Source organism: Triplophysa dalaica, chromosome 13 (assembly GCF_015846415.1).
Source record: "Triplophysa dalaica isolate WHDGS20190420 chromosome 13, ASM1584641v1, whole genome shotgun sequence".
Lineage (NCBI taxonomy): Eukaryota > Metazoa > Chordata > Actinopteri > Cypriniformes > Nemacheilidae > Triplophysa > Triplophysa dalaica.
The window spans coordinates 10,811,110-10,831,986 of record NC_079554.1 but is presented as its reverse complement, the minus strand read 5'-3'; the positions used below and the strand labels follow the sequence as shown (position 1 = coordinate 10,831,986).

General features: G+C 37.0%; 1 protein-coding gene across 2 annotated transcripts in view; it reads right to left on the bottom strand.

The window, feature by feature from the left end:
- clocka (clock circadian regulator a) overlaps positions 1-20,877 on the bottom strand; it is a 55,999-nt gene that overhangs the window by 26,003 nt on the left and 9,119 nt on the right. Inside the window, exons 2-5 of one of the 2 annotated variants that reach the window (XM_056763955.1) lie at positions 16,869-16,964; positions 12,937-13,108; positions 471-698; positions 99-191 (exon numbers count right to left, since the gene is read on the bottom strand). In XM_056763955.1, coding sequence (XP_056619933.1) covers positions 99-118 — 20 coding nt within the window. In that variant the 5' untranslated portion in view covers positions 119-191; positions 471-698; positions 12,937-13,108; positions 16,869-16,964. The remainder of the gene's footprint in view (positions 1-98; positions 192-470; positions 699-12,936; positions 13,109-16,868; positions 16,965-20,877) is intronic. The other variant, XM_056763954.1, reaches the window with a different exon arrangement.

Sequence of the window (20,877 nt, the reverse complement as noted above, 5' to 3'; positions counted from 1 at the left end):
GAGGAAAATGGAGCTCCGGCTCTGTTCAGACTGGAGGTAATCCCAGGATTAGCCTAAAAAATTTCACACGAAGTGTATAGGGTTAGTTGAGTGCTCACCGGTCTATGCTGGAGGTCATTTTTGTAGCGTGTTCAAGGTTGCAGATGTAGAGAGAGGACCTTTAAGCGTGAGGTAGACATTTGTAAATTAACCTAGACACAAAGAGACAAAAGGAACCAGCCTTTAATTCATCAACTATAAATGCATTTTACTTGAAAGGCACTCATGATCACATATTAAAAGATTTTTACACTACTGTATTCTGCACTGTGGTATTGTTAGTACCATTGGCTCCGCTATGATAAATTGCTATTGCATGTCCTCATTTATAGGTCACTTTGAATATTAATGTCTAATAAATCAATAAAGGAATAAAGATGCATGAGTGTGCTGTGAGCACAATTTACTGATCCATTCCAAAGCAAACTTACCTCCAGGTCTGCTTTCTTTATATAAGGAGTTGTAAGGTCACGGGATGTAGGGTCGGCAGGTGGACTAGATAGATGTGTTGGAATATCAATATTGTTGTATGCGTTCAGTCAGAGGTCTCTGGGAGCACCTGAATGTCAAGTTTTGAAATACTGCTGTGGTCCCCAGTGGGGTGCATGTGATTTCCGTCGGGTGCGAGACTGAAGGTACCACATGTTAGCAGTAGCCGCCTGCAAATAAAACAGATCGATGCTCATCAGGATCACATATTTTACATTTGATCATTTCTATGCTTATTTTTTGTATGCCTCCTATATGACATATTTATATGATATAATATGAATATGATATAAATACTTTTCATGAACATTTATAATTTAATAAGAAATTATGCCTGGAAGTGGTAAAACATCATGCATGCTGAATCTCTGTTCTAAAACAAAAATGGAAACCTGTTAGGAAAAATGACATTAGGAATACTTCCCTTGAGCATAAATGTGAGTACAGTCATTATGTGGTGATTTCACCCTAGGGTACTGAACATGCATAAAACGTATTATGAGAGACCTATCAAGTGTTCTTAAAATATGGTTTATTACCAGCAAAAAATTCAGTTTTGTGTTTTTTGCACTAATATTTCAAATAAACGATTTTGCGGAATTCATTGCAAATGGGTTTCAGAAATGTGTTCCTGTGAAGATCTGCGCATGAACAGTTTTCTTGTGGGCTACTGGACATAAGAAACAAAGCTGACTCAAGACATGATTTCTGTTTTAGCTGCAATGCCCTTTAAACAACAGAACTCTTCTCTTGAAACATACGGTTTTATCAAAACATTGCTCCAATGACATTAAAATGATTATCAAAACAGATCTTATAAAAAATAAAGAGCATCAGAATATGCAAAGCTAGTTTTTCTAGTTTTAGGAGAACATGCCACCTAATACCTAAAACCTGGGAAAGTAGAGCAAAACCTGCAATCCCAAAACCACAAAGTCTTACAACCACTTCCATTCCAAACATGATGATTTATCTTAAATTAAAAACAAGAAAATTTGTCTCCATTGTGTCAGAAAAATCTGACACCATGTGAAAATATTTAACCAAAACATCACCTTATGCCAAAACTGTTCTACCTTAAGAAATAATCTACAATATTGCATCATATTCAGGGTCTAAATCAAATTCATTACCACAATGGGTTTTGGTTCACTAATCTGATGGGAAAAGAAGTGTGTGGCTCGGCTCCTCTTTGTCTGGTGCATTTCAGAATTCAGATTTAAGAATAAGCAGTGTGATGTGGAAAATATTCATGTGATGTTACACATGGTGAAGAACAAGGAAAGAAAGTAAACGAGAATGTATGGGAGATGATGTCTCGCTGACCATATCCAAGACATGTCCAAAGAAGTGTACATGTCACAGGATCAACCCCCTGAATCTATATATATCAATAGTGGTGTGGTCTTTTCATTAAATTCCTTTATGTTTCCATGCGGATGTGCTGGTTTATTTCGATTTCCATTTAGCATAGGATTTTATACAAAGCCACTAAAAAGCATTTGTATTCCAACAAATTTTATTCATTCATGTATTTCCTGAGAATCGAACCCACATTCATGGTGTTGCTAGTGACATGCACCACCAGCTGAGCTCAACAAAGTTCAGTCTTATAAGACGAACATGGCTCAAAGTGCATGTCTGAAGATATTCAATCAAAAGGTCAAAGAAAGTCTAATGTCCATTGGCTAAGGCTTCACAAATGTGCCGTGTCTCCCACAACACCACTGATAAAATTGCTGTAATCACAGCATTGTTTGTCTTTGACCGGTGCAATAAGAAAAGCCTTCCGACAGAAGAACACATGATTTCATTACTACTCATAAAATGATAGAGCACATAACCATCTTTGCCCTCTTGCCAGAAGCTGGCAGTTGAACTTGTTTACAAGCTTATACTTCAAGGCCATTTCAGACATATGTAAAGAAACTAATATCACAGAGGTTTTCCTAATGGCAGAAGTTTACATGCCTTTTTCGCTACCACATGCTATGAGCAACAGTTCTGGCGCGGTTCATTTTCTAAAAAAAAATGTATCTATAAAAATGCATGAACATAAATTCCTCAATGCACCCACACATTCTTTGAAGTTCAAATAAACATCACAACCACGATTCGCCATCCAAAATTGGATCAACCGGAAACGTCAAAAACATATACACCAGAAACATACAGAACAACTAGAGAGTGAGTATAATAATTCAGAATTTTATCATTTTGGGGGGAACTATCCCTTTAAAAGGACATGTCATACACACATTTTATCAAGACATTATTTCAATGCAATGGGCAGTCGTGGCCTAATGGTTAGAGAGTCAGACTTGTGACCAGAAGGTTGCCGGTTCGATTCTCAGGGCCGGCGGGTAACGACTGAGGTGCCCTTGAGCAAAGCACCTCAACCCTACTTGCTCCCCCAGCGCTGCATAGATAACTGCCCACTGCTCCGGGTGTACGTGTGTTCACGACTTGCTGTGTGTGTGCTCACTACTCAGGATGGGTTAAAATCAGAGGTAACATTTTGGGTATGGGTTACCATATCTGACTAATAGGGAACTTTCACTTTTTCACTTTCAATACTTTACAAAGGCCTTTGAAGAAAAGAGAAGAAAACTTTAAAACGTTTCAGTTCATCTAGTAAAATCATATTCCCATTTGATTCCATTAGCATCTGTTGGTTTGGTTACAAATTAGGATTGAAATCCTTTACAAATACCATGTGCTCTGATTTTGAGATTTTTGGCATTAAGACACTTTCCAGATAGGAATCATATGAATTGTAATGTAACAGGTTTACTTCAACAAGCTCACACTGCAACATTCAGGGACGTGAACCCCTAACATTCCTTTCTGCAATGAATACGTAAACATGCCATTTGTCCATACAATACTGAGAATCCAGTTTGAGGATTTCTGGGTATGGGGAGGAGAACGGGTAAAAATGTTTGAAGTAGAAGGTGGGGTGAATTCTAGGAAAAAAACACGAGAAGGGCACATGTGGAGAGAGGGGGGGCTTCAGGGGGAAGCATGCAGGAAAGACAAATAATTTATTTTGGTAACCCTTTCCTTGGAGCCTGTATGTATAATACATTATAAAGAGTTATCGAAGGGTAAAATGCATTATAATTCTTCAAAATGTGTGTTGTAATGAATGATATGTAGTTGTAAAGAATTAAAAACAATTTAAAATGTGTAGGGTAACAATGAATTGCTAAGTGTTATAATGTATTAACTGTAATAACAATTATTTATAAGACATAACAATGCATTAAAAGGTGCATTACAATGCTTTAAAATTACTTATGTAATGCATCATTCATATATGCTTCAAGGAAATTGTTACCTTTATTTCTGTAAATTAAAATGAGTAATTTTAGAAAATAAACTTTGAAAAAAGCAAGACTAAGAAGGTATGAAAAAAATTAATAAACCGGCGCGCAGGAAGAAAAAACAGGGGGAGTACTTGTGAAAAAGGGGAAGAAAAGCAGACATAAAAGCGTAAGAGTAAAGAAAAAGGAAATACGACAGTCCCTAGCATTTCCGGTCCAGCAGTTGTGTCGTTCTCAGTAGGGTGAGCAATGGTTTTGTAACCGTGATGTCAGTAGATGCTTCACTGACCTGTTGACCCAGTGACCTACTTTTGCTTCTAGCTCTCTCTGTTCCTTCTCCACAGCGACTTAATCACAGCTCAACAGGCAGCCACAGCTGCAGCCAATCTCATGGCGGCATTACTCACCACACACTCGCTAGCAGCAAATCAGAGAGTCAGGATTGGCTCACCATAAGTAACCACCAGCCAATATCATGCTGAGAAAGAAAGACTGCAATCTGGGGGTGTAAAGAAAGAAGAGCAGGATGAAGTTTGCATTGAAGAGCTCAGGGAGGGGATGAAAACGAAACACGTCTGTGTGTCTCAGAAGGACATGAGTTTAAACAAAACCACAGAAGCAGGCGTGAAACTCGAGTGACATTGGCTCCTAAGACTGAAACATTTTCAGATTTGCAAGTGAGCCAAAACAGTTGTGCCCTGTAAGCGCCAGGTTAAAATACAACAAGCTCATGACCAATAACTTCTTCCCCTAAAAAAGGTTTGCTCGGTTTTATACACCCCCAATATACAAGCAGGTTGCCCTATTTGTCCAAAAAGAAAACGGTGCTTTATATTAAAACTGAGGGTAGAAATTTAGCAAAAGGTGTACATTTAATGTATAAAATGTATATAAAGCACCCTCAAAAAACCTCTGTTAATTGAAATCAAAATACCAGTATAAATATTATTTGAAAAACTTGAATTAAAATGAGAAAGGTTGCCATAACAATATAATATAAAGAAATAATATTATAAACTAAAAAACTAAAACAAAATAAATCTATAATAGGTTTCAGCGGCAACAACATAAATAAATATAATGCGGTCCACACTTAACTTCCGTAAGACCTTCGCAAAGAATCAATAACTGTTGAGTAGTTTTCATTTAATTTGATACAATTAATATAAAATTAAATGTTTACATAAATTAATATGAAGATAAATAAAATATAAAATAAATTGTTATATTATAACCAAACGCAGACTGTAAGTTAACTGCGAGCCAGGCAAGTATGTCCGATGAAATTGTCTATATATCAATAAGAAAGAAAATGACAAAAGCACATACATTTTTTTTTAACTACAAATGAAAATAAAATTTAACAAAACTATAAAAACGTTATTGTGATTTTCAACTTTATTTCTTGTGATTTCCGCATCGCATATACCAAACATCTTCAATGTCTCCAAAAATCTCAATACAAACTTGGTCACACAGTAACACAAACATAACTGAAGTGGTAACCAAACGCAGATTTTCTCTTCCTGTCCACATACATGCTTTCCATCTTTAATAGATTCTTGCAAGGTGCCAACACATTCCCACTCAGATGGAGTCTCTACAGACACACAGCGTGTGTGCGTTTTCTTAGATGTAGGTCAGTAAAGCTTGGAGGATGTGAGTCACTCCAGCGTGGATCTTCGGTGCTGCTCTGCACGCACAGAGACGCCGTGACAACGGTGCCCATTGGCAATACCATAGCAACCACTCTCACCAAGCAGGATAAAAATAGATGTGCTGAATTTCTCGGCTGCAGAGTTTCCCTCTCATATTCCCTTTCAGCATTTTCTCCATTACTCATGCGGCAATCTACACAATCGACCAGAAAAGCCCTTTGCGAAGAGATGCAAAGCAAACGGCTATCGGTAAATGATCCCGTAACATCTATTAAAAATGTAAAAACTATAATCGACAATCATTTTCATTCTCAATTAGATTAAACTGATCTCTATGCACGGGAAGTCCAATAGTCGAGTCATTTTAAATTACATTTTACAGGTAATACAAGCATTTTATGCAGTGCAAATAATTATATTTTAAAGAAAATGTATGTGTCAGAGCCTTATGGTTAGTGCTCCTACATATGGTGCTGTTGCGTTCCGGGTTACCCCGGCTCCTTTCCCGATCCCATCCCCTCCCCTCTCTCACCCACTTCCTTTCCTCTCCTCTCCCCGTTACTGCACAAATAAAGGCAAAAACGCCAAAAACAAATCTTAAAAAAAAGGAAAAGAAAATGTATGTACTCAGGAAAGGTTTTTTACTGTATTGAATTATGTTCAATGTGTTCCATCTCTATAATTGGTTACCGAAATCCTGTGCCACTTAAATGCTGACTGAGCGGTTGATTGAGACATTGGCCCTAAAGTGAACGAAAGTCGGAAAGCTCGGATAATACAAATCCAACACATCATATATAATGGTTAAAGGGGTCGCGAATGATCTGTGATGGGCATTGATCGCGCACGCTCCACGGATCAGAACACGCATGACCCGTGGATTGATCTTTGTGAAAAACTGTTTTAGTGCGCGTTCCCTCTCTCTCTCCCTCCATCAAGTTCAGCATTCATCACCGGGCGCAGTCTTTAACTTAAACAGCCACGTAAAGCAAGTTTTTAAGTGAAACTAACGTTCGACACGCTCATGACGCGTCTGTAATGCAAGCGATCACAATTAAACTGTTGCACGTATTTAAAATCAACGAAACGCATGTTGTGTGTCGTGGAGCATATTCTTAATGAGTAACTATTGCAATGTCCTTAATATGTTTCAGACTTGACTTCGGTGTATGGTGTAAACAGTGTTTTCAAAAAAATCCTGAGGGCTTTTTTAAACGCCAGCACCAGTGTCATTTTCGGCAGCTCAGCTCTTTTTAAGTTGAAAAAACTTTTCGGGAAAAAGAGCCCTACGTCAAGCTCCTTTTTTACAGCTAACCAATGACAAGTGAGTAGCGAGTTGTTTCCATAACAACATGCGACTGAGGTGATGGTAAAAATGGCGGCCAAAATGCCTGTTGGAGCATAGTTTTGTATAAATGTAAGTTGAGCTTTCACTTTTAATAACTTTTGATTGCATTTCTATCGAGAAATTAGTATAATAGTTTTGAAATATGTGATTAGTTTTTGCAAAGACGGTCTCTGTTTTTAAAAAGACTTCCGTTACGCTGCCTATCTGGGCTGTCCTCATGCACAGACGCTGACGTCATGGCGTTCGGCTGCTGTTTGTTACCAAACGCGGTAGACCAATCACAGCAGACTAGATCATCTGACCAATCAGAGCAGAGTAGGCTGACAGAAAGGAGTGGATTAGACAGATGAATCGCCGAACAAATCATTTTACAAGTAAGGTAACAATAACTGCTTATTTTTAGACAATTAAAGTGTTTTTACAACTTGGATCTGCGTAAGGTTGTTGTTCGACATTCCATAAACAAAAGTAGGACCTTAAAATCACAAAATATTTACTCTTTAACACAGTAATGCATTTGACAAGAAAGACAAGCGAGACACAGCAGTGAAACTGCTTTAGACATCAGTCTGTCAAGCTTTTAACTCTGACTGCATGTTTGTTTAGGCATATATAATTACATATTCAATAAATATATTTTTTTTAATATTGCACATATAATGTAGCCTAGAAGGCTCTCTGTAAATTGACTTTTCTGCCCACATTTCATACAACTATGGTGAGCATTTACATTTATTCATTTGTCAGACGCTTTTATCCAAAGCGACTTATAAGTTGGAAAGCATATAAACATTTTGTTTAAAATTTATCGGGTAAACAAGGTAAACACTAGAACATCTTTCTAGCAATATTAGTGTCCATGCTCTTTTCACATTCACATAAAGCCTTAATCGTGAATTTGTTGTGTTGTGTTTTTAATAAAAATATATGGTTCTTCAATGTCATCCACCAGTGTTTTTTGGCTCCTTTTAAACGTATCAATTTAGGCACCGGTACCATTTTAAAGGTATTGATTTAGCACCGGTACCGAAAAAACCCAAACGATACCCAACCCGATCAATCTGAAACTATTTTTCAGCCAATAAAGAAATCTGTGTTCAATATATTCTCATCTTATAAAAAGAGATGGCTACTGTACACCAAATACATCTCAGGCAAAGGAATCCCCTTGTGCCCGAATGTGCTGCCCTGTGATTCCTATGCTTGGGTATAAAGACTGTGTCTATTTATAACTCCTCCCCCTCTTCCCCTCATAGTTCTCAGCAAAATCATTCTCACTAGAACCAATGTAAACGTTCTTCATAAATAGATGACTTATGTGTAATCTTCATGGGTAGTTCCCTTACGCTATAGATAACACTGGTCAAAATGTCACCACACTGTAATATAGCGTGATATAAATAGCTATAATTCTTATCTGAAACGTTGCTTATCATTTGCTTTTCTGACAGATTGTACTGGATCTGGCATGAATTCAAACATGTTACGCATGATTTGAATGATCTAAAAGCATCGTATGTAAAGAAACTTGACCCGTCACAGATAAGTAGGGCTGTGAAATATATCGAATTATCTCAAATGTGCATATCACAATGCTTTGCAACAAATAAGCTATTCAATTCTTCGAAAAGTTATGTATGGTCAAAGTTTTAGGGGATAGTAGTATCTATCTGGCAAGCGATGTTAGTTGGGATATACGTGCGTGCGAATGCTAGCGTGCATGTACTCTGACGCAAATCAATCAACAATAGGCGTCGCAAAGCTTTCATAGCAAGCAACGATGAGCAATCCAGAGACATCCGCAGCTGCTGCTGATGATTTAGTGCCAAAACGAAGAAGCACCGCAAAAATAAGGCAGTATTTTTCAGCAATCATTCAGAAGTTGTAGTGATGCTTTCTTTTTCCTAAAATAATGTGAAACATTTGTTGGTTATATACTTTTTTAAATATATTTCAATACAATTTAAATTGATTTTAGAAAAATAAATATGGTATCGCATATTGAATATTTCCTCAATATCGCACACCCCTACAGTTAAGTTATCGTGAACAATGGCAAAAAAATAAGCTTAAATTTGATTAGCTACATAGAAACAACACACAACTTATGATATCTCCAATACACCAGCACAATTTAACTTCCAAGTTTAAATAAAACATCCCTGATTATTAATGTGGTTATTCGTGTAAAACTTTTCTTTTTTGCCCATTAAACTAAAGGATTCTATCTGAAAGCTTTTACAAATATGGTTGACGGGAGTGGCACTTGCAATAGTGATGATAGTGACAATGCAAAAGTGGCACTCCAGAGAAAAGCCGGGACTGCAGTCTGCTGTCGAGTGTCACGCACAGGGCTGGGGTGTGGATGACTGCGTCACCATTACCATGACGATCGATCTATAAGCAACCACATTCGATATTTAAAACCAGCAAAGGCTTGGTGGTGAGGATACTTACCAACTAGGCAAATTTTAACCAAGTATAGTGTGCAAAACCTGCCTGTTTTGACTCAAAACTGGGCAAAGATTTGTGTTTACAAACCAAGTCAACTTTACAAGCGTAGTCAAAATGCACAAAGTCATTTTCGCTCACACTTGGCAAAGACACATAAAAAGACTAAAAATAGATGAATATAAGTGCTAAATGGACGCATAGCAGTTCAGGTCGAAAAACACAAAGAAAGCATGTTTAATATACAGATATCATTAGTGCTCACATTTTAATTCATTTTAATTACACACATACACAAACCTCATGGTGGCATAGTGCAGTGAAACGGTTCAGTAGACATAAGCAGTAAACACATTTATCTAATGAGTTCCCTAATATCCACACAGAGCGCAGGGGTGTAAATGTGAGACCGGCATTTAAATAAACACTGACAGTAGCCATAAAACAAGGCAAGGTCACACCCATAAACCTGTGGCCAATTTTAATCACACTGCATTCAATAAATAATTTCAGACAATAAAGTTCAGTAAGAGGTTAGGAGAGACAAAACCCATAAGGGCAGAGCAGTAAAAACATCTTTCACATTTAAATGGAAAGCAAAAACTTGACATAACTGAAATGCCACTATCCATTAATCCAGTACAGTTTCATAAGAACTCATAAGAAGGGTTGAGTTTGTGCCAAACGCACTTCTGAAATGACAGGAATAGGAAGACAAGCTTATCTGTATTAGAGATGTAGATTCTGGTTATGACTGGAGTACTTAAACAGATAAATTTGAGTATTGAGGAGGGGCCGAGTTCTGTTTTTTGTTGTTTTTTATTTATTGATGGTATGTGCATAAGTGACAAGCCGTTAAGCCATTACACCATCTATTCATATTAGTCTTATTGCATGAGAATTGTGTTGTTTTTTTAACAGACCCTTACGTTCGCCTTTGTTGTTTTATGTGTAACACTTCACAAAAAGAGTATTAATGCATTAGCTAAAATATACTTACAATGAACATCATTGTTAATAAAAGGGATAGATCACTTCCAAAAAAAGACAATTTATTTATCCTCATGTGAATCAACATCTGTATTTGACTTTCTTCAATGGCACACAAATGAAGATACTTTGCGAAACGCTATACAATGGAATGTTCCATCCAAAGGAAGTCAATGGGAACCAATGTTGTTTGGTTATGAACGTTCTTCAGAATATCTTCATTTGCGTTCTGTAGATGAATAAAAGTCAATGGTTTGGTATGACATGAATAACTGATTTCCATTTCTGGGATAACTATTTTAAATCTAAGTTCATGTTAAATTCAACCTTTACGAATACATTTTTCAAATCAAAAGTTGTATGTTACAGCGATAGTTTATCTAAAATAAAATTCTGTTATTTCCTCACCCTCTTATAATGTCGAACCTGTATGACTTTCTTTCTTCTGCAGAAAACAAAAAATATATTTTGTAGAATGTTGTTAACTGCACTGGTTTTGTGTCAATACAATAAAAGTGAATGGGGGCCAGTGCTGTCTGGTTACCAACTTTCTTCAAAATATCTTCTTTTGTGTTCTGCGGAAAAAAGAAACTCATAAAGGTTTAAAATGACAAGATGGTAAATAAATGATGACAACATTTTCATTTTAGGGTGAACTATCACTTTAACATTAGTTATGCACAAAAGCATGAACCATTTTATTGCCATTAAGTAACATTAACCAAGATTAATAAAAACTCATAGTTAACAAAACCTTATTACTGTCTCTACCATACAGTGTTGAGCATTGCTTTTCTTTTGTTGGACTAAGTGTATGGTTTAAGCACACCCCTTCTTACCAAACAGACTTTAAACCCAGAATCCCATTGTAACCAATCCAACTTTAAAACAAGTTCATTTCAGCAAGATCATGTATAGCTGACTAACTTCGTGGAAAATGAACGACACCACATTATCTCTCTTATTGCTGTCACTTCTGGGTACTCGTGCTAATCAGTAATGTCTATTATTTGTGTATAATGATAACAAAGTAAAGGTCACTTTGTCCTCTGGGACGCTTTATATCACTGTGTCCTGATTTCCCAGGTTGACCGCCCCTTCCGTGTGCTTGTACTCAGCCTCGAGCCCCTATGCCTGGGTCTCACAAAAGCTCCATTTGTTCCCCCTTAACATCCAGCGGTCTACAGACAGGAAAATGTCTGTGCAATACGGCTTTCTACTGGCAGGGCCCCATGGAGCAGCTGGCAGGAGGCCCCGTGGTGAAGTTGCTGCGGCTGTTGGCATGCTCTTTCGGAGGAACGGCAAGGAGCCAACCACTGCCTCGCGCCAAGTGGGTCAGTCATGATATCAGCCAGAGGGAGACAGAGAGCACAGGAGTATGTAAGGATTAGAAGCAAATGTAGACGACTTAAGCGGGGTATACTTGATCTTCCGTATCTGTGTCCGACTCTTGCACAAATTTCCACACAGTTTCTTGGGCATACTCAATCGCAGTTAAGCGTGGATAGACGAGTTCGACACATGCGCAGTAGGACATAGTGGCCAATTCAACATTGCTTTGCTCATTTGTACACGTTCCGTCCACAGGGTCTCAAAAATTGGGTTGCACGCTGACGGGGTATGAGGACGAAAATAAGATGATGAAAATAAGGTCATGCGGGTGGCGAGAGGATGCGGACAGCCGGACTATACTTTGGGCTCAAGCACACACTATAGTACTCAAGCTCTTTGAAGTTTTCAACAGCAATAAGGCGCAGAATGCAACAGGTGTTATAGTAACACTGCAGATGATAAGAGACACTACAAACAATTTCAAACTTGTTCTGTGGAGATCAATAATAAAATAAATGTTCTATGCGCTCGAGTTTGAGATTGTATTTTGGGATTGTAGGTAGAGTCGGGGAGGAAAATAGGCTAGTTGATGCACTATGAATAAAAATGTTTGTGTGCACTTCACTTAAAGGGATAGTTGACCCATATATAAAAATAATGTCATGAATTACTATTGTTAAGTTGTTCCAAACCTGTATAAATGTCTTTGCTCTAGTGAACAGTGAGAAAGATATTTGGAAGAATGTAAGCAACTGAGATTTCCGGGGCAGCACAGATTACTACTAAAATGGTTATAAAATGTGCCCCAGAACTGTTTGTTTTCCTAAATCCTTCAAAATATTTTCTTTTGTTTTCGACAGAACAAAAAAAATCCAATAATTATTTCTACTATGGTGGTCAATGGTGCACCAGAAATCTAAGTTGCTAACATCCATATAGCCGAGTAATGAGTATTTCATGACAGACTTTTCATTTTTGTTAAACATACATGTTAAAATGCCATTTAAAACTGATCTGGTTGTACTAACTAAGAAAGTAGATAGTCTGATTTAACTCTATGAGCATGTCTGAAAATTTTGATTTGTTAAGAACCAGCAACCAAAAGAAAAGTAAAGAAGTGAAGATCCCGCTCCAAACCAGCATATGCTATTGGTTGAGCCAATGTTGCCGTGTGTCAAGACGGCCAAAAAAACATTCAGTTAGTTTTCATAGCATCACAGAACCATTGTTCTTAACACTATAAAAAACATGGAAATAGCTAAAATACATTTTCTAATTTTGAGATTGTTGAATATCACATTACCGTTCATGATGATGTGTGTTTGATGTGTAGACTCATTGTGTTATTCAGTCAGAACGCCTCACGTGCCGCCCTTTATATGTCGTTTTAACAGAGCTCACGTGAGCCTCTCCCAGTCTAAGGTGACTGTTCACAGTTCAAAAGTATCTCATTTTCTCTAACTCGCCTGTTACACCTGTATGATTCATAGAAAACAAACACGTGAAAACTGAACAAGCCTGCAAACACATCCACAACAGACTAGCCACTAATCATTCATTTATTGTGTGTTGAACTTGTTAAAAAACAACTAAGCTCCATTTATAAGCAATTTCATGGAACCCAACCATGATAAAGCAAGATTTACAAGCACCAGGATGAGAGTTATGATACACTGTCATCCTCCCTCTTTCATCAGAACCACCTTTTCCAGGAACAAATCCAAAAAAGAAAAAGGTCAGATGGTGCAGTGATGGTATCAGTCAAGGGTTTGAACCATACACCATTACATGAGTGATGTTGTAAAGTTGAAATAGTTGAAAAAAAGCAGATGTACTGCTCTGAATAAGCTGCATTTCAGATATATTTAAGCACATAAGCCAAAGTACCATCAAAATGACACATTCAAAATATACCGTTGTTTACACACACTTGGTTACGTGTTGCCTGTGTAGCTTTAGTGATCAGCGGCAAACCAAGATCTCATTGATCCAGCAAAGCTAAAGCCTCAAAGTGCAGAACATGGAAGGAAACCAAATAATTGCATAAAATATATGCAATAGACATTTTTTCCTTTAAAGCATTAAGATAATATGCCAAGGTTATCCATTTCCTCACCAGACATGTCTAGGCAGGACAAAGGTAATCCCACACTCAGTCACTCTGTAAATCCTGTTTTATTACTCCAGTAACCACCATTGGTTGTTCACACATGACGTTTTGCAATTAGTAACGAAAGCTTGAACAGATTTTTTTGACCAACAGATCTTAAATCCATGCCACATAGAAAGCTGTTACACACACTCCCCAAAATAATGATGGTAACAAAATGTTAAATATATTTAGATTCTGCGTGTAATTGATGAGCAAAACTATATACTGACTATAAGAGTAAATATTTAATATTTTAACAAACTTTGGTATTTAAAATATTTCAACTTAATTTTTATTTAACATCGAAGTAACCTTGGCTTCCTTTAAAGTCTACGCACATAGTAACAAAAAAAAAACAGAAATAGCCTCAAGCTGTTTTTAATGCCACATAGCTCAGCCCTTCAAATGTTGAGCAAATTCAGAATCAGACTTGCCTTAAAAAAAATGCCCTAGATCACAAAGAACTCAAAAGGCGGAAACAGTAAATAAGAATAATGTCATAATATTTGACTTAAAACATGAAAGCACATATAAAAACATTCTTGTGGCAATCTTCATGAAAGCATCTACTTCAGAGAAACCGTAAAATAAATAGTTGATATAAATCAGTCATGTTTTAGCTTCTTTTATATAACTGGCTAGGCAAGAAAAATCTATATTTTTGCTTAATCAAATCATTAAAATGTTAAAGCAAATTTTTCTTTCTAGAAATATCAACACAAAATTTCTGATTTACCCCAAAATGAATAAATGGGTCCCTAACGTGACCAGAAAACGTCTTTGGAGTTTAATTTTTGTCATTCAGCTATTAACCGTAAATCAATCCATCTTCACATAAATTGTACTGATACTGCTTTACGGCTGTTGTTTTGCTGTTTGTTGTCTTCCTTCAACTACTGTAATTGTTTTCGTTATCACGGCTGGTATTGTTTTTGTGGTCAAGTCAGAAGTCTTTTACATCATGAGGTTTGTTTACAGTCACCATTACCGAGGTGTGTTTGTTTAGTTCAAGTCTTTTGTAATAAGTGAAAGGTGGCCTCTTTATCAGAAGTAAAGATTGCGTTCTAGGAAACATAAAATTACACAAATTTATCATATTGTCAACTTATCACATTTGTAGCGCAGTGAATGTTCATCTGAGACAAGAATAATACAGTAAACAAAAAATATCAAATTGACTCATCATAAAAATCCTCATCAAGTGAAGTCAAGTTTTGTTAAGCAAAATATCATTTCTAGTGCAACTAGCTTCAATTTTTCCTAGTTAAATGACATGACAATATGATATGAAATACAATAAGAGATGCATTTAGATGATGTAAATAGTGAATAAAGTGTAAATATCCATGTTACTGTCAACGAAATAAAACTAGAATCAGCTTAAAGAAAATATGATGAAGACTTCTAAACAAAACATGCCAAAACTGTGATTTTCAAGGAAATGACGTGGCATTTATACAAAGAGCATACAGCTTATTCCTCACGTTTCCCTGGTGCACATTTGTCATTTTTCCTTTCACTAAGTCAACACAGACATGTAATGAGACGTGAGGGGGTCTAAAGCCAAGACACTGAGATCAGTGGAAACGGAGAGTCTAACGTCCGTTTCAAACTGCACGCGTGAGCAGTTTGTGCCAATAGTCCTTTCACACCGGCAGTGTATGCACTGTGCACCGCGCTGCCTGGGTACCACAGTACAACAATGCAATTTCTCATTCCGTTATTTAAATACATCAATGAGCAAAAAGCCTTCCAGAACTTCATCAAAGCACTTTTTAAGTAGATTTTATAACTATGAATTGTTATATTCGCCCGTTTCATGCTCTGTTAGATCTACATAGTACAAGTTATAAATTAAAAAGTGCTCTAAAATTTCCTGGTAGATGGCTGCGTTGACTGTGGACTTCAGAAAACACAGTGGACCAACACCAGCAGATGACACGGCAGCCTGAATCTTAAGCGGACCGTAAACTTCACACTGGACTTCAAGCAACATGGATTCTGTGCCTCTCCACTCTTCCTCCAGACTCTGGGACCTTGATTTCCAAACGAAAGGCAAAATTGACTTTCACCTGAAAAGAGGCCTTTGGTCCACTGTGTTTTTTGTCTACAGTCAACGCAGTCATCTACCAGAAAATGTAAGAGCACTTCATGCTTCCTTCTGCTGACAAGCTTTATGGAGATGCTGATTTCAGCAGGAGTTGGCACCTGCCCACACTCCCAAAGGTACCAAAAGATGGTTCAATGACCATGGTGGTACTGTGTTTGATTGGCCAGCAAACCCGCCTGACCTGAACCCCGCAGAGAATCTATGGGGTATTGTTAAGAGGAAGATGAGAGACACCAGACCCAACAATGCAAATGACCTGAAGGCCGCTTTGAAAGGAACCTGGGCTTCCATTACTCATGAGCAGTGCCACAGGCTGATTACCTCCATGCCACACCACATTGATGCAGTAATAGAAATAAAAAAAGAGCATAGAAATGAAAATAGTTTTCAGAAGCCTGACATTTCTGTTTAAAATATCCTTTTTTTAATCGATCTTATGTAATATTCTAGTTTTGGGTTTTCATTATCTGCAAGTAAAATATATACACACACGCATATTTTGTGCTCAAAAAACACTTACTACACATAAGCCACAGCTTCTTCATGCAAAATAGGTGTGAAAAAACAGACTATGCAAACCGACAGGGCAAAATTGGAATAACAATTCAACCTACAATTCAACCCTTATTCATTGAAAAGCTAAGTAACCACAATCATTTCTGAGATGTTTCATGCAGGTTACAGGTTTTTAGTTCAGCTGCTTTTTTTAATCAAGTCTGTTCAGTAATTTTATTCACAATTTCCATGTTCAGCGCTAGTTCAAAAAATCGTCAGCAAGTTACTACTGTTTATATTTTGCAGCTCCCAATGCCACTTAATTCTGTATACAGCAGAAGAATGGGAATGATCTAAAATGTTAAAGCCTTTCTTTATAAACAGAATATTCTTCTTTAGTCAGTCCTACACATTGAACATAAGTTAACATAAACAGCATGCAGTTACTCATTATGTTTGCATCACAAGTATGTCTTACCTTCTTTAGGTCGGGAAGGGTCTTAAAGAGTGCCTGTAGATTGTCATTGAGCGTTTAAGTCCAAACAGAAAAGTCAAGTCGATGGTAATGAACACCCTGTGGATGCAAAAAGGAATTTTTAGGCACTTTTTCCTACTTGCATGGAAAAGTCACAAACATAGTATCATGGATAAGATATTTTGTTATGCCATTCTGACACTTCAAAAATAAATCTGAACAGCAAGAAGAGTGAAGGAATGAAAGCAAAAGGGGAAAAAAAACGTACAAAAATGCTGTACACAATATCCCTTGCGGTCCTGCTGTAAGGATTTTGGGCTTGTGTAACAACATTATATCGGCATGCTTCTCATTTTTCACAATTTTGCTGAGTGAAATTTTCTGCACAAAAATGTGTCAACGAACCAGGTCGTGCTTTAAATGTGCATTGTGCACCAAAATATTCGATTATTCAAATATTCGTTCGGTGGGTTGGCATTCGATTTTCTTAATTTTAAGATTTTTCTAACACCCGGCGAAGCGATTCTCATCCACGTTTGAATACGAATCGCCCATGAGTGAACGTCATGATTAAGTTCATCTGGAAGAGAAGACAAAAATGCTGAAGACCTCAGGTGTGTGGGAACACTTTAAAGGACAAGGCAGAGGCAGAGTGCCAAATATGCGATTTGAAACTGGCCTACCAAAATCACATGAGTTCTGTAAGTAGTACGTCTATAAAAATGCTTTGTGATTTATTATGTGTTCGAATACATGTGTGAGTTGAGCAGATCTCCTTATGTTATCAAGACAACACGAGAGCAATTCATGAAAGATGCTGTGTGCTGTTTGCTCTGCGCAGCGCTGCAATATGTCCGACAAACCTAATTTTTGGACCTGTTTGAGACCCTCTGAGGACACAGGTTGCATGTCACTATGTCGCATCTATCCAAAGTTTTTTTCTTATGATGACAGCTGAAGCTGAATGAGGAATTTAAACAGACTCATGCCCGTCATGCGTTTAAATCTACGTCTCGGACGGTATGAAATCAAACTGGGTTCTGTGCTTGTGCAACAAACAAGAAATACTCTAAAGATTTCTCTAAACTAATGTAATAAGAAAGGAAACGAAATGTATCTAATTTACCATTGAAACAAAACTAAACTATTTTAATGGCTGCAACAGTTTAAACCCGCAGTCCAGCGTAGTTGACAATCAGACTACACCTGAGCAAACTATGTATTGCAGATGTCTTGCAGATGTAAATCCAGACGACAAATAGACGTAAACCAGATGGATTGTGCTATCTGGGATATTGCCAAAAACATGTCAGTGTGTGTGGGGCAGAGGTAGACAAAGTACACAACTTCCTTACTTGAGTGAAAGTACAGATACTACTGCTCAAATTTAACTCCACTACAAGAAAAAGTTGTAAAGACAGATTCTTACTGAAGTAAAAGTACAGAAATACGTGCTTTTAAAAGTACTTGAGTATTAAAAGTAAATTTCCTTTATGTCAGTTGGGCATTCTTTTATTGGCGTATACCTTATGCCTCTGAAGCAACCTACTGAATACACAGAGTAGCTCACAGTATCAGTTGTATTAGTTCCCTTCAAAATTTGCCCCCATTGACTTTCCATAATATTTTTTTTTCCTACTATGGAAAGTCAATGGGGGCAAATTTGGTAGTGAGCAACTCCTTCAAGAGCATTATATGTTTAGCACATATACGTTTAGTTTAGATATAATGCTGTATGATCATTTAGCCTATTAAACTCATAAGCCCCCTAGGCCTATATGTATTTATGATTTTGTATAATCCCTTTACCAGTTTTAGCAGCAATTTCCAGTAAGTAGTAAGGTTCTTGTGAATAGTAAAGTGTAGAAGCCATGTGTTTGTTGGATTCATTACCATTTGTATTACCATAATTTACCTACAAACATAAACTATGGCTAGTATAATGATACTATTGTAGTACTGTGGTTTTACTAAAGATTATTAATTGTAGTCTGGTTCCTATATATAGAAAATGGTAAATTTGTGGATACTGTGGTTTTACTGCAAATACCATCCCTGCTGACAAAAACAATGAACTTTTTAATTCGAATGTGATTTTCACATCAAATTCCTCTATGTGGTGTGTTTTGGGTTTTATTCCAATAGGATTTACCATCCCACCAATAGAATCCATCACATACAAGCAGACAACAAGTATCCATTGTACAATTCCCATTATAACCATTAAATCCATTACCTGTTATGTTGTATTTTGGGCAGGGTTCTTTTGTTTTTATTTCAAGAGAATACTTAACTATAGTTACTTCAGTTAAAACATCACTAATTTTCCAAATCGCTTTAAATAATATAGCAGCATATCAGAAGTTAGCACCCACGCGTAGCTCAAGGTGTATGTTATGCTTATTTACTGTTTAGCCGTTGTGCTGATCATTTTCATGACAATATTTCTAGGATCTTTGGATGATCGTAACCCACAGATGATTACACCACACTTTAACATGTGCCTTTTTCTTTGATTGTTCTATTTGCCTTTTTAGAGCACTATAAACGGTGTATCAGCGCCTACGTTTACATTAGTTAAGCAGGGAAAAATCTAAGAGTTGGCAGATTTTCGTAAAAAAATCTGCCAAATGGCCATTCAAAGCTTGCCGGAAAACCGCGAGCTTAGAAAAACGGAAACGCTTGGCACCAGTAAAAGGTCCTGACACAGGAAAACCCGCTGCAAAGAAACCAATTTCTACGTTTGGACCTTTTTATAAATGTAGTGGAGTAAAAAGTATGATATTTGTCTTTCAAATGTAGTGAAGTGAAAGTATAAGTACTCATATTAGTGAGAACACATATATTTTAGGTGGTTGACTTGGCTCGGTAAGCAAGCACCTAAAAATGCTTCTTTCTAGAAATAACGCTAAAATCCAGCTACGATACTCTAGCAGACAACAACAAATTAAAGTTTAAAAGTGTTGCATAGGCAACCACACCTCAGATTTCCACATAAAAATGGATTTGTACATTTTCCACCTTTAAGAATAATAGTAAACTTAACAAAACTATGGAGTAGGACAATTGTAACCGTTGGAAGTAAATTGTGACAAAGCATTTGAAAGAAATTAAAACTGTCATATTCTGGCATCTATAACATAGTTACCACTTTGCCTAAAAATTGCAAAATGATAACCTTGGCATTTTATCAGACAGCTTCTTAAGGTCTCACCCATATTGAAACAGTACTGAACGGATTTCCATCTAGGGCTGGGAGATATGTCAAAAATCTAAATTAACCAGTGGGTTCATTAATTATATTTTAAAATACAATTTATTAACAAAAACAGACTAACAGTTAACTTTCAAAACTGTCGGCATTAAATTAAACCATGTCAACAATGTGACCCAATTAGACAGGGCACTATTGCAGCACAGATGATATTAGACCATTAGAATGGCCAGTTCATTCAATCTCGTTTTGCCTCAATGGACTTCTGAAAAGGGCGTATTCGTTCAGTAAATTCAACCAATAAAAATTCTCCGTCACAGTTTACACTCAAACACTATTGGCTCACTTCTCTTTGAAGAGAAGAGCTGCACTAGCCTTCGGTTTTAATGCGCTGCAATGTCTTTCTCAAGTAGGAAGATTCAATGCGTTCAGTGAACCCCAATAAATCTATCAAATAGACATCTCGCATTCCTTCATTGTTACAAATACATGGTTCAATATTTTGATGTACAATCTAACTAATTTCATCTCATCTCTAATCTGAGAAGGACAGCGCTGGTTTTTTTTGGCTTAGGTTTCATTTCACGTTATGCCCCAGCTGAGGCTCTTATGGTTACATACCAATTCATGCATTCTGAATTCTTAAAATGGTTAAACGTGCTAGCTTAGTACTTAGTTCCAGTCCCTTATTGGTTCTTAGGTTCTTAGTCTCTTATTGGACAATTCTGCCGGAAAAGCTAGCCCACGCTTAATCCATCCTTAGTGAATCAATGCGATGATGTATTGTGCTCGTGCTCT